The sequence below is a fragment of a genome, unplaced genomic scaffold (assembly GCF_019419815.1).
Source record: "Pyrus x bretschneideri cultivar Hongxiangsu unplaced genomic scaffold, Pyrus_bretschneideri_v1 Contig109, whole genome shotgun sequence".
In the NCBI taxonomy this organism is placed as follows: domain Eukaryota; kingdom Viridiplantae; phylum Streptophyta; class Magnoliopsida; order Rosales; family Rosaceae; genus Pyrus; species Pyrus x bretschneideri.
Window position 1 is genome coordinate 78,175 of NW_025999401.1, and position 13,571 is coordinate 91,745.

Consider the following 13,571-nt stretch of genomic DNA (forward strand, 5'->3'; position numbering starts at 1 on the left):
AGTACTGCAATAACGAAAAACAATAATTTTTATACTCGATCCCTAACTATCTCTTTTTTCTTTAACAACTATCAGTTAACTTATGGTGTCGTTTGTAAAAAAGTTATAAAAAAATAATAATAATAATAAATAAATAAATAAAACCACAAACGCAAGTCAAATCACATTTTCACACCAACAGAGGGCACGATCATAACTTCCCGGCAACAACAGCGGCATAATTGTAACTTCAGAACCATCCTCCTGCTTCCGACCTTTCTCTTCAAAAACCTGCGCGCATTTACTCTGGACTGGTACCGGAATACAATTCCAGACCAGCACCTCCACCTCCACCATAATCAAATTCCCTCCACATCACGTGATAGGCACATACCATCCCCCTCCCAGTCTCCGAAATCAAACAAGGAATTTATTCACCCTCTCTCTCTCTCTCTCTAAAATGTCGGAAACAACAGAAGCAGCACCAGCGCCGTCACCGCCATTACTACCTCACCGACAATCCTCCTCCTCCTTCAAAACCCTAAGCCCAAACCTCCCCATCATCATGGTCATCCTCGCAGCCACAGTCGTGGCCTCAATCTGCCTCATCCTCCGCCACCTCAACCGCCGGTGCATCCGTCGCCTTGCTCCCTCACCGTCCGACTCATTCTCCGACTCCCGCCACATAACCACTCGCCGAATCAATCCCGATACCTCTCCTTCCCTCCCTCTCTACACCTTCTCCTCCATCGCCCGCCGATCTTCCTCTACCATCTCCGCCGACTGCGCCGTGTGTCTGTCGAAATTCGAGCCCAGCGACGAGGTCCACCTCCTCCCGCTCTGCTGCCACACCTTCCACTCCGTCTGCATCGACCCGTGGCTGCAGTCGCAGCAGACTTGCCCGCTATGTCGCTCCTCGATCGCTGTTTCCGACGCCGAGGTCATGATGCTCGTCTCCTCCAATGCCGAACCAGCCACAGCGAACAGTAGCGGACGCTTCCGTCTCGAAATCGGTAACGTGAGCCTCAGCAACAACAATCAGACGACAACGACGAATTCCTCCAATCGACACTCCTACTCCGTCGGCTCCTTCGATTACATTGCAGACGACGAGACGTCGGAAGTGCGGCTGAGCAATACTGAACGAGAGAAAGATGAGGTCGTCTTGGTAGTGGCAGAGCCGGAACCGCCAATTCCGCCGTTGATCCTATCCGCGGAGGTCGGCTCGGGAAGGTCGAGCTGGCTCAAAGACTACATCGATCAACTGTCCAGCACCCTCTCGTCCCGAGATATGTCATTTCGGAGCTCTGGAAGATTCTACACTGGAAGTAGCTGCCGGAGCGAGGTGTCTATCGCCGGCGATTCGAGCTTGGAAACAGAGCGCGTCGGAGAAGAGATATCCGAGATGTTTCGGTGGCTTGCAGGGGTATGATTGGTAAATTCAATCAATTCTATCATCATTCTCTCATTCATTGGTTTTGCTAGCGCCACTCCCAGATTGTGGTTCATTTCTGTAAATTTCGTTTTTTGGAGCTGAATTGCTGATGTGGAGAGAACGAGAGGTAAAAGTATAGGTGGGCTTGGTAAATTTATAGGTGAAATTTGAAAGTAACGACCCATTGCATATGTGTATATAAGCTAGAAGCATGGAGAAGTAGAGATTTACACAGATTTTAGTAGTGGAGTAATATTTTTTTTAACGTCGTTACCCAACACTTATGAGTTGTAGCATTTCACATATTCTACTTGTGATTATAGTAGTGAGCGCCAAAGTATGGTTCAAGCTCGGATGCCAGTATGATCAAGTGTTAAATGTTTTTTGTTTTGACAATATCATGCGTATTTTAATTGTTGTGATTAAGAATAATGATAATGATTCGAACTCAAATGTAACGGGACAGACACACTAATCGAACCTAAGTTGGGAACTATGAGTTGATATTTGTGTGATTATTCTTGCATTGCTCTTTACTCTTCATATTGTTTAACATTGTGACTTCGGTCCTCTTTGCCAATTACTTTTATTGGGATTGATTGTACAAAAGACCTTGTTTTAGAATTCTTGCTTTATACTTGTTTCACATTTTGTCACCCCAAAAGAAGAAACAAATGAATTGAGTAAGAGATTTTGGTTCCAATTTCCATGGATTCTAAGGATATTCAATGAGTGTTTTGAAAGCTTTTTGGATTCGTTTTCCTTCTTCCTATCCTTTTATGTGTAAAACTTAACTCTTCCCCCCATTCACAAGTGGAAACCATCCAAATGATTGTGGACCATATGGGATTGGATCCTTTTGTTTTAAATTATTGAGACTTGTAGGATTTTTTTTTTTTTTTTTGTTGGTACATTGTAGAATTATCAGAGAGACGGGCCACAAACTTACTATCAACAATACCAATTAATATTATCTCTAACTTGGTATTTACCATTTACACAATCTGTTAAGACCAACTCCAATGATGGGCTAAAAGCCAAATTACCCCCAAAAAATTCCCCCCAAACCCACTCCAACCCAATGGGAAATTTTGGGCTAAATGCTAAATGCTAAACCAATGCCAAATTCCTTCCAAAATTTAGCCCAGAAATCGGAGTGGACTCTACCCAATATTTATCGGAATTTAAATTTTTTTAGATTAAAATGTTCATAAAATTAATTTACGATAGTCTACATATTTATTTAAAAAAATAATAATTTAACAAAAAAATAGCCTAAGTTCATTCTTTAATAATCTCGGGCTAAAATTTTAGGCTAGAACGGTTAGAGCAGAAAAGCTGTTTCTGGACTAAAAGCTAAATTTTCCGGGCTAAAAAATATGGCTTTTAGCCTAACCATTGTAGATGGTTTAAGTATGAGATTTTATCACGAAATGTCTCGGTATTAGTTAAAATGGAGTTAGATCAATGTGAGATATTTTAACATTCATTCGTTGATCTAATAACAAAGTCAAATGTCGTATATGAGGTTGATTTTGTGAGACAGCGACTAAGGAGGTTGTACATTTTTTTTCTTTCTATTGTCTTATGTATGAATACAATGCTTTTAATGTGGGGGATGGGGCTATAGTTTTAGTGATGCATTGCACCTCTTTCTCTTAGGTCTATGACAAGAGTTCGATTCTAATTAGTTTCTGATGAATTTCGCGGAAAGGAATTGAAAATATTTGATTCTTTTTCATTTATATATATATATATATATATATATATATATATAAAAGGAAAAATTAGGTTCTCATCCCTATTTTTCAACTCCATTAATTAAAACCTTATTCATTTTCAATTTTTTATTAAGGTCCCTTGGTTTTAATAAAAATCATTAATTATTTCCATAACAAAATATTTTACATGCAAAATAATTAAATTTTATTTCTAAATATATTCATTTAGTGTTAGAAACATTACATTTGATATTATACACACATACACACTTATGGCTAAATTTTGTATCATATATGTTTATGTTGAGTTTGTACCCATTTTAATTTGCAGCCTTTTTTTTCTAAATTGTACCAATTTTCTTTTCAATTTTAATTTGTACCCATATATTAATTTATTTTTGTGTCCATATTTTTCAAACTTTTATTTTTACACATTTTTTAAACCTTTTTTTTTTTTGTACCAATAATTTATTGATAATGTACCCATTTGTCTTTAAAAATGTTCCACTTTGTTATATGTAAAATATGCCAATTTTGTTTTTGTAAGTACCATTTTTTATGTAAAATGTACCCATTTTTTAATGTAAGATGTATTTATTTTTTTTAACCTAAAATATACCCATTGTTTTGTATATAGTATGTACCAATTTTTTCATCTAAACTGTACCACCTTTTTTGTATAAAATGTACCAACTTTTTGTATGTAAAATGTCATTAATATAAGTAATGACAAAAATGGGTTTTATTTAAAATCATGAATTTTATTTAAAATCTCATTAATATAAGTAACTACAAATATCAAATTTAATTTAAAATTATAATTGACACACCCCGATCAAGATCAGGGCATGCTGGCCGTCACGTGGAAGTGACGTAGCCATGTGCACAGTGCGGAAGCTATTAAAATAAAAATAAAAATAATACGAATAAATAAAATCCAGCTTAACACGAGGTAATAACATACATGAGCAACAAAGTGTGTAAACAAAGTTCAGAGCACGAAGACCTAATGCAGTCCGGGAGGATACGACACGACAAAAGTACTCCCGAAGGTGGTCCTACACTGGTGTCGGTCTGTCAAATATGCCGGAAAAGTCCTCGGGGAAGCCACCAAACGAGCTAGCCAACTAGAACCTGGAGGGGCGCAAAACAAAAACGTGAGTGGGCAAAAATAAAGCATTTCAAAAACCATTTCAAAACAAGTTCTAACCCCTTGCCGTAAAACCTGTATACTTCCCAGAAAATAGCATACACATACATATAAATCATGCTCGGAAAACGTGCCATGCCAAATGTCTCAAAGTAATATGCAAGTGCTCAGGAAATATCAAATCAATACCATGTAAACTGTTAGCCGGAGTCACCTAACTTGACCTGTACGGCTGAATCTAGAGCTCGAATCTTCATCTCACTAACTATACCTGCACACGAGTCGGAACCACCTAAAGTGGTCTGTACGACAGGACTGGGTGTAATATAAGTACGCTTAAGTGCTACGATCACGTGAAGGCTGGGCGAATAATCGTGGGTCACCTACGAGTCAGAACCACCTAAAGTGGTTTGTACGACAGGACTATGCACCTAACTTGGATCCAAGATGAGCGTGTGATGCAGGAGGTGAACATCACGTGAAGGACTGTGCCCTACTCTGGGCGGGAGCACTAACACCGGAGGTGCAGTTTATGAGCTCTCTATGTATCTGGAATCACTACTGAACATAAATGCAAATCATACTCACCCGGCACTTACCTACGCATCCACAGCACCAACATACATATATATATATATATATACACAACTAGCAATGTATAACAACGACAATATAATGCATGGCATATAACGAATAAACGTTTCAAAATCAATTTCTGGGAAAAGTATAAGTATATAAGTATATACGGAAAACCAAAGCCCACTCACTGGTAAGTAGAAGGGTCGTAACCCCCTTGCCTCGAGTGACCACGCTCGTCCTCGGGATACGTCTCACCTATATGCGAAACAACTATAAAAACGTTAATTTTAAAGCACATAACCAACCTTTAGAAATAACTTCTCATACATTGCTCAAATGGGGTGTATGAATACACCAACGTGATCTACTCAACCTCAGGAACATCCCCATATTTTTAGAAAAAAATTTCACCGTCGCATGCACCCCCACGCGCCGGCCACGCGCAGGCACGTGCCTGGCACGCTGACGGCGTCAGTTAACGCCGTCAGGAATATTCCATTAACCCTAACAGATTCCATTAACGCCGTTAGGAATATTTCGTCAGTTTTGACAGAATATTCCGTCGTCTTCTCGGCAAGGCTCCGGCGCCGGACGGTGCCAGAAAATCAGGAAAATTTTCAAATCGTCTTATCTTCTTCGTTTTTCAACCAAATTTCACAAAATTGGTACCAAATTGAAGCTTACAACGAGAGGAACAAAATCATACCACTTTCGAGTGCTAAAATCCACAAAATCTCACCTGGAAAACTCCACCATTTCCGGCCAACCTCAAAACTCACGATCCCGACGTCCAAAACCTTCAAACGAACCACCCAGAGCCTCCTAGGGACCTCACCAAGCTTCCTACAAGCTTGAAATTCCCAAAAACATAAGAAATTACGTGTGCATGAACAGTGCCAAAAATCGGGTATCCCGAGTTCGACGTGAAAACGAAGGTATCCTTACCTGAAATGGGTATGATTAGACTCCTACGGACTTCACGAGCATGGATATGTATCTTGTTTCTTCGATCTGTGATGATTTGGTGTGTTTATGTGTGTGTCCGTACAATGGATGAAAAATGGGAAAGGAAAAATGGCACGAGACAGGTGTAGGGACAGGGAAAGGGTGAAGGAAAGGTGTGGGGGAAAGTGTGTGGTGCAAAACCAGCCACACCAAACAAAAATACAACCACACAACGAAAATTCACACTAGGGGCAAAATCGTCTTTTCACGCATACGTTTTAAAATTTCGGAACGGGCTGTCACAATAATAACCTACATAGAAATGCATTATTGTATTAATTTCAGGGACCCCAATAAAAAACTAAAAATTAACAAGGTTTCAATCGAAGAACGTTGATAAAGGGATTGCATCCAAAGTCACCAAAAAAAAAAATTTGAAAATCTCTCAACTTATTGAATAACCAATCAATGATATTTTAAGAAAACTAATGAAAAATGACTTCAATATTCTGATTTTTAATCAAAAATTATGTAATAACTTTATTTAATGGTTAGGATAAAGAGAGTTTTAATGAAACACTCTCAGTACTGTTCACTTTTAACGAAAAATCACATTTTTACCTTTATCTGGTACTATTTACTACACCTTTATTTGTCATTTTTCATTAAAACTAAATTTTTTAAAACTTTTTGTTAATTTTCCTTATGATAAAACCCAACATCAAACCAGGCCAATAAGACTGGTCCAAGCAAAATAATTTATCAAGGTTTCAATTTTACGCCTAACGTCAGCTTGGCCCGTTTATGTTGTCCATTTTCGCTTCAGACGAAGAGAGCAAAAGGTGGACAGATTACTCTCTCATGTATGTAATTTTCTCATTTCATCAACACATCTGCTAATCTTCTTCTTCGTCAAATCAATATGCATCTCATTCTTCATGGATTAGTAGCTTTTAGGTCCTCATTTTTGTATGAAATTTTAGGTCTGAATGTTTTTTTTTATTTTAATTTGATTAGTAGCTTTTGGGTTTAGTGCTAGGCTTAATATTCCCGTGCTTGTTTGGATTTTGATGAAATTTTAGATCTTTAGGAGAATTGTAGGTCGGGCAAGGATTTTTTATGTGTTTTTTTGGTATATTTGGATTTTGATGAAATTTCAGGTTCTTAAGAGAAATCTCGTAACTTGATTTAAAATTAAAGTGGAAAGTTTGTGGCTTAATGTTAGATGAACTGGTATCTGACTTATGGATTCTGAATTCAGCTGAAACTTGAAAAAATGGGGTTGTATTTCACCAAATTGATCGGTTGGCTTTTTGCTATGAAGGAAATGCAACTTCGTATGGTCGGTATCGATGCTGGAAGTAAAACTACAGTCTTGTACAAGCTCAAGTGCGATGAGATCACAGACCACCATTCCAACAATTGGTAACATTATTCACAAGCTGTTGCAGTTTCAGTTTTATTTAACATGACTATTGTGAGACTATTTTGGTTTACTGTTTGAGGTGACTACTCCACTGTTGGTTGAGTCTTTAAAAGACATATTTGTGGTACAAGCTGCAATTAGGAATTTCTTCATGGCTGTGTTGCCAAGAGAGGGCAGGATGTATACATTTTCTTGGGGCAACGATGGCAAACTCGGCCACCTAACCGAGCCAACCGATGTTGAGCCCCATCCTCTATTGGGAGCACTTGAGAATGTACCTGTGGTGAAAATTGCAGCTGGATACTGCTACCTTCTTGCTTTGGCTTGTCAACCAAATGGCATATGTAAGGATTGTATGTTTTTATTAGTTTGCCTTGATAGCTTTCTGTTTACATCGAACAAAAAGCTTTTACGGAACCAAATAGAGGTGTTCCAGGATCTTATTCAATTGAGAATGTTACTAACATAAAATAAAATAAAATAAAATAAAAAAAGAAAAGAGAATATTGGGAGCCTTGTCCAAACTATTTTTTCCTAAAGCATTCGGTATCACTCATTTTGATATCTTTATGTTTGTTCCTTGATAAATCCAAACCAATTTTGTTATTGTAGTATTTGCATTAAATTTTATATGAAGATTAGTATTGCTCATTTGTATGATCTCGAAACCTTTCAGGTCAGTTTACTCTTATCTCGTGTGTTGCGTCTCTTACAGGGAAATAGACATGCAAATGTGTTGGCACCGGAGCTACCTAGTGACATCGTTGAAGCAAGTGAATGAGCAGGTTGTACTGATCGATCCCACCAATTCCATATACTGGAACGCCCACACTTCTCACTCACCGAGTCAGGGATACTATATGCATTTGGGCCCGGAGACAAAGGGCAACTAGGCATTGAACTTGTTGCCAACCAGACCGAAAGGGGAAAACCAAACTGGTCGATAATGATCTCAGATAGAGTTCATCATATCACCGGCTTTCCCGGCCACAACATAATAATCTATCATCTAATTTATCATCATAACTCATTGCATATGATGTTTACATTTCCATGTCTATTGTGTACATAGAAACAAAGAATTGTGAAGTGTCAAGTTTATTAGCTTATTAAGGGCTTAAAACAAATTGCTAAATGGCTGTTTATATCTGAAAATTTGGCAATTTGATGATACATTTGTCGTAGTTGATAGTTGATGATACATTTGTCAAGGGTTCATTTCATGACTTATTTTATTTCAAAATTAAATTTAAGATTTATCTACTGGGGTGAAAAGTGAAAATTGAAAATGGGGTAAAATGGCATTTCATGCACCATTATCTATTTTTTTCTTCAAGCACTGTGACAATTAAAATCGGCTCCAGTTATCCTTTGAGCATTCTGATACACAACAAAAGTACACTTGGGTCACTGTAATTGTGGGAACACTGTTGACGTAGGTCACTAAACTAAATTTTTAATTAGGAACGAGGAAAGCTTACATGTAATTGTGACGCGACCGTGCTGTCGTTTTAATATTTTCACATAGCAATAGCAATAGTTTGACATATCCGAACTTTGACGTTCTTGCATGTAAGTTTAATTGTGCTGGAATTTGAGACTGAGTGGCAATTTTGTTTCTGCTTACATTAGAATGGAGTGAAGAGAGTTGACTGTCATGAATTTGGCATTACTCGTTACTAGATTTGGATTGTTAGGAATTGAAAATGGGAATTTGGTTTGAGATTTCTTGTACATGATGATGGCTTAAAATCCCCACAAAACAAAAGGAAATGCTACAAATTGCAGCCCCAAACTAGAGAGTTACTACCTACTTGTGGGGTTAGGGTGTTCACTAAGAAATAGTGATAGTACTAGTGTTCGGTTAAAAAAATAATGAGTGCTCAATTTAAGAAATAGTTAGTGTTCAGTTTAAAAAATATTGATAGTATTAGTGTTTATTTTAAGAAATAATCAGTGTTCAGTTTAAGAAATAGTGATAATACCAGTCAGTTTAAGAATAGTCAGTGTTTAGTTCTAGAAAGTCGGTGTTTAGTTTAGAAATAGTGATAGTACCAACTTTCAGTGTAAGAAATAAAAGAAAACTAATGAAAATGGCTTGAAAACTTTGAGTTTTAACGATAAGGACAAAATAAAGGGTAAAGTAATAATGATTGACTTTTTAGTGTAAAAATATGGTTTTTCGTTAAAGTGAATAGTACTGTGGACTTTTCGTTAAAACTCCCAAGAAATAATGATAGTACCCGTGTTCAGTTGTAGAAAAAGTCAGTGTTCAGTTTAAAAAATTGTAATAGTACTTGTGTTCAGTTTTATAAATAATCAGTATTCAGTTCAAGAAATAATCAATGTTCAATTTAAGAAATAATGATAGTACATGTGTTTAGTTTAAGAAATATTCAGTGTTCAAATTCAAACTCTACAATTGTTGATTTCCCTGGAAATAATCCCCATTTTCTTTTATCCATGTCCCTGTTTCGGTTGTTTGGTTGCAGCCACATGCATGTGAAAATGCAAATCAGAAAAAGAAAAATGTAGGTGAATTTATTTATTTATTTTATGTAAGCAATATGCTACACTATACTAAATTGATCTGAACTGTTGGGACGGAGATAGGTGCAGAAGTGGAAATGGAAGTGAAATATTAAGAAGAAAAGGAAAATGTCTAGTTATAGAAATATAACTATTTATATGTAAAGGAGTTCTGAACTTTTGAATCTACTAATGCTAGTTTTTGCTCATAAAGTTGGAAATTTTGAAGGGTTTTAGTTCATAACATTGCAAATTTTTGTTACTGGTGAGTAATTGGTGAGAATGAGTCTTTGGTTTAAAGAAATATTAATAGTATCCATGTTTATGTCAAGAAATAGTTAGTATTTAGTTTAAGAAACAGTAAAATAACTCTTATTATTTCTAATACTAAACAAAAATAATCCATACTATTTTTGGAATTACAACAAAATAATCCACACTATTTTCGAAACTGAACAAAAATAACTCAGACTATTTCTGGAAGGAAACAAATAAATATTATTTCTGAAACTGAACCAAAATAATCCACACTATTTTCGAAGTTGAACCAAAATAACTCAGACTATTTCTAAAAATGAACAAAATACACACTATTTCTGGAACTACAAAAAAAAAAACACTATTTTTGAAACTGAACTAAAATAACCCATACTATTTTTAGAAGTGAACAAAATAACCATCGTTTCTGAAATGTCAGCAAAATAACCAACAATATTTCTGAAATTGAACTAAAATAATCCACATTATTTTTGAAACTACAACAAAATCACACACTATTTCTGAAAACTGAACCAAAACAGCTCACACTATTTTTAGAATTGAACAAATAAACACTATTGTTGAAACTACAACAAAATAACCCAAATTATTTCTGTAATATAACAAAATACATACTATTTCTGAAACTACTAAAAAATAACTCACTTTATTTTTGAAATTGAACCAAAATTAATCATACTATTTCTGGAAGGAAACAAAATAAATTTATTTTTGAAACTACAGCAAAGTAACCAACACTATTTCTGAAATTGAACCAAAATAACCCACATTATTTCTGGAACTACAACAAAATTGCACACTATTTCTGACAACTGAACCAAAATAACTCACATTATTTCTGAAAGGGAACAAATAAATACTATTTCTAGAACTATAGCAAAATAGTTCAGTTTTAGAAATAATCAATGTTTAGTTCTAAATACAATGGCAGTGTTTAGTTTGAAGATTTTAGATTTTGGAGACTTTTCATTTGTTTATAATTGCTAGTTTTGTTTACTTATGGAAATATTTGAGCCATTTGATTTTTTTTATTACTTAAGGAATCGTAAAGTATCACATTTCTAGTATGATACCAATGCATTTTTGTTGATTTGTTTTTAGGTTATTGCTGGGATATGACAAAACGACTTGTAAAACTGTAATCCAACATAATTGATTTGCTGATATAAAAGATAATCGATGTCGTTCAAAAAAAAAAAAAGATAATTGATGGGGTATTGTTAATTTTAATTTGATGTGTAATTTTTGTTTTAGTACAAGGGATATTTTTATACTAATTATTTATTCTTTTTAGGACAAGCAATATCATATACTAATTTATTCTAAGGGGATAAAAGTTTAAACTTGCAACGGCATAAGTTGACAATATAACTTTAACCATCAAGACAGTTCACCACATACATTGCCTATTTTATTTTTTAACATGTAGATTATTTTTCTGTTTGGGAAGAGCTTTGTTCCTTCTGATATATATGTATGGAGTGGAAGTGTAAGTTCCTTGTTTACTAAATTGAATTTGAAAGGTAAGATTTTTAGTTTGTGGGAACTGTGCAGAGGATAAATAGAAGTAGGAATGGTGGACGCCATAGAGAAAATGGAAATGGGGATGGTTCTTAAATTAATAATGTCAAATGAGCAGCCCGTGTAATTTAAATTTTTTGGGCCTATTGCATGTTACTTTTGTCATTTTCATTAAATTTCAAGTGTTTTTTTATTCAATAAAAGTGGTGAATGATTTTTTATTAAAAAAAATTGATCCAAACTCTTTTTATTAAAGCATCCCGATATTTTATTAAAATTTCATTTTAGTGGCTTGATTTAATTTTATTTGAGAGACAAAGACTTGACTTTTTGTCGACGTGTCTCTAACAGTAAATATACATACATTCGGATATTCCTCAGGACTTTAGAATAATTACACTAAAAAATTTAGGAATCAGAAATAGTATTTCAATATATTTGTAATTTAATTTAATAATTTCAAAATGATCAAGATATATATAACGCTGACTAGTACACCATAAAGTGGATGGGAAAGTTCGTCTTCCTGGCCAAGTAAAAATCTCCCACTAAATTTTGTCACCGACAATCGTTCTACCAGATTCAGAATTTGAACTTTATAGGGATCTTAGTACTAACTACAAGTTTTGTTATTAGGAACAAAGCACAAAGTGGGCGAAAAGAATTAGTTTATTCATTTGGTCGGCTTGTTGTACACATGTCAACAGATATTGATATGTGCCAAAGCAATCTGATGAGCGATATAGAAAGAACTTGTCAAGTGTTGTTGAAGCAATATGTCAAGATATGTCTATCATGTATTACATAAAACATTTAGTAGGCACAAACTAAATCCATACCAAATATTCGGAGAATCCTCGAAAGACCTTCACATTTATATTTTTCGAAGTGATCTTGAGATCACCTGTCCTTACTTCCATCCGACTCTGAATATAGTGGCTTCTTAAACTAACAACAATGAATTATATTTTATGATTTGGATTCTTGTTGGTTCCACGAATCTCCAAATTAATCTACAATGTTATCCTATACGATTGTATTCCCATTTAAGTGAATAAGATCTTTATCGTTTCTCGGAAAAAAGAAAAGAAAAGAAGAAGCTAAGTTTGGGATTCTTGATAAAAAAAAACAGTACTCAGAAGTACTCATTCATTCGTTTGTGTACTGCTACAAGAGGAAATGGAAACTACTAAAGTAATGATACCTGAGCCACCTAATTCTTAACCGACTCCAACTACTTTCTAATTTGAGCAAAAGGCAAATGCATTAAGTTAAATGAAATTTTGAGACTTAGTATTATGATTTAATAATTTTTTTTATTTGTAAGTGAGATGTAAGATTCCACATCGTTTAGGGGAGTGATCCTTATATGTATATTCTCATCCATACCTAGCACGAGGTCTTTTGAGAGCTCACTGACATCGGGTTTCATGGGAACTTCGAAGTTAAGCGAGAAGGGGGCTAGAGCAATCCCATGATGGGTGATCCACTGGGAAGTTGCTCATGAGTTCCCAAAAACAAAATCGTGAGGGAATGGTAAGCTCAAAGCGGACAATATCGTGCTACGGTGGTGGAGCGGGCTTGGGGAGTGGTCCTCCCCGGGTTGGGATGTGACATTTGATTATCGCTAGAGGCGAATTTGAATCACATTATTACTAACTCAATTTGAAGCTAAACCCATATCTTCTTTTTAGTGTATGTAATATCGTTTGTTAAAAAAAAACTTATTCAAGTGACAAGAGGAGCAAAGAATAAATATACTGAAATTTCTTTTGTGCAAAGGAAAGGAAAGGGTTCGGAAAGTTTTTGGTTAACTAACGAAACAAAAAAGTGACTTCTTCGTGACATTTACTTGTTTAGAAGCACTTTTATTCATAAGTGCTTTTGTCATAATCACTTTATTAGAAGTACATTTAATTTTTTCTATCAAACGTTGTTCGAAGAGCTTTTAGTTTTTTGGAACTTCCAAAAGTATCGTGAGATGCTTTAGGCACAAAAAAAAAAAAA

At 35.3% G+C, this 13,571-nt stretch overlaps 2 protein-coding genes across 6 annotated transcripts; both read left to right on the top strand.

Moving 5' to 3' along the window:
• The first annotated feature begins 405 nt into the window (after window positions 1-405).
• LOC125471430 (E3 ubiquitin-protein ligase ATL4-like) lies at window positions 406-1,812 on the top strand. The gene has a single exon (XM_048571774.1). The coding sequence runs from the start codon at window positions 440-442 to the stop codon at window positions 1,409-1,411; it is 972 nt and encodes a 323-aa protein (XP_048427731.1). The 5' UTR covers window positions 406-439; the 3' UTR covers window positions 1,412-1,812.
• Window positions 1,813-6,544: 4,732 nt separating this feature from the next.
• On the top strand, window positions 6,545-8,458 carry LOC125471435. Of its 5 annotated transcripts, none has more exons than XM_048571782.1 (4): window positions 6,545-6,672; window positions 7,134-7,234; window positions 7,349-7,579; window positions 7,951-8,458. In XM_048571782.1, the coding sequence occupies exons 1-4, from the start codon at window positions 6,614-6,616 to the stop codon at window positions 7,956-7,958; spliced, it is 399 nt and encodes a 132-aa protein (XP_048427739.1). In that variant the 5' UTR covers window positions 6,545-6,613; the 3' UTR covers window positions 7,959-8,458. The 5 variants fall into 5 exon arrangements, with proteins under 5 accessions (XP_048427739.1, XP_048427743.1, XP_048427758.1 ...); XM_048571786.1 differs by having other exon boundaries at window positions 7,367-7,579; XM_048571801.1 differs by having other exon boundaries at window positions 7,377-7,579.
• The last annotated feature ends 5,113 nt before the right edge of the window (window positions 8,459-13,571 follow it).

Bases quoted from the DNA above. Each gene is read 5' to 3' on its own strand.
- LOC125471435 (XM_048571782.1), top strand. From the start codon at position 6,614: ATGTTGTCCATTTTCGCTTCAGACGAAGAGAGCAAAAGGTGGACAGAT. The intron at 6,673-7,133 runs GTATGTAATTTT...TTTGCTATGAAG, and splicing joins TGGACAGATTACTCTCTCAT to GAAATGCAACTTCGTATGGT. The intron at 7,235-7,348 runs GTAACATTATTC...AGTCTTTAAAAG, and splicing joins GACCACCATTCCAACAATTG to ACATATTTGTGGTACAAGCT.
- LOC125471430 (XM_048571774.1), top strand. From the start codon at position 440: ATGTCGGAAACAACAGAAGCAGCACCAGCGCCGTCACCGCCATTACTA.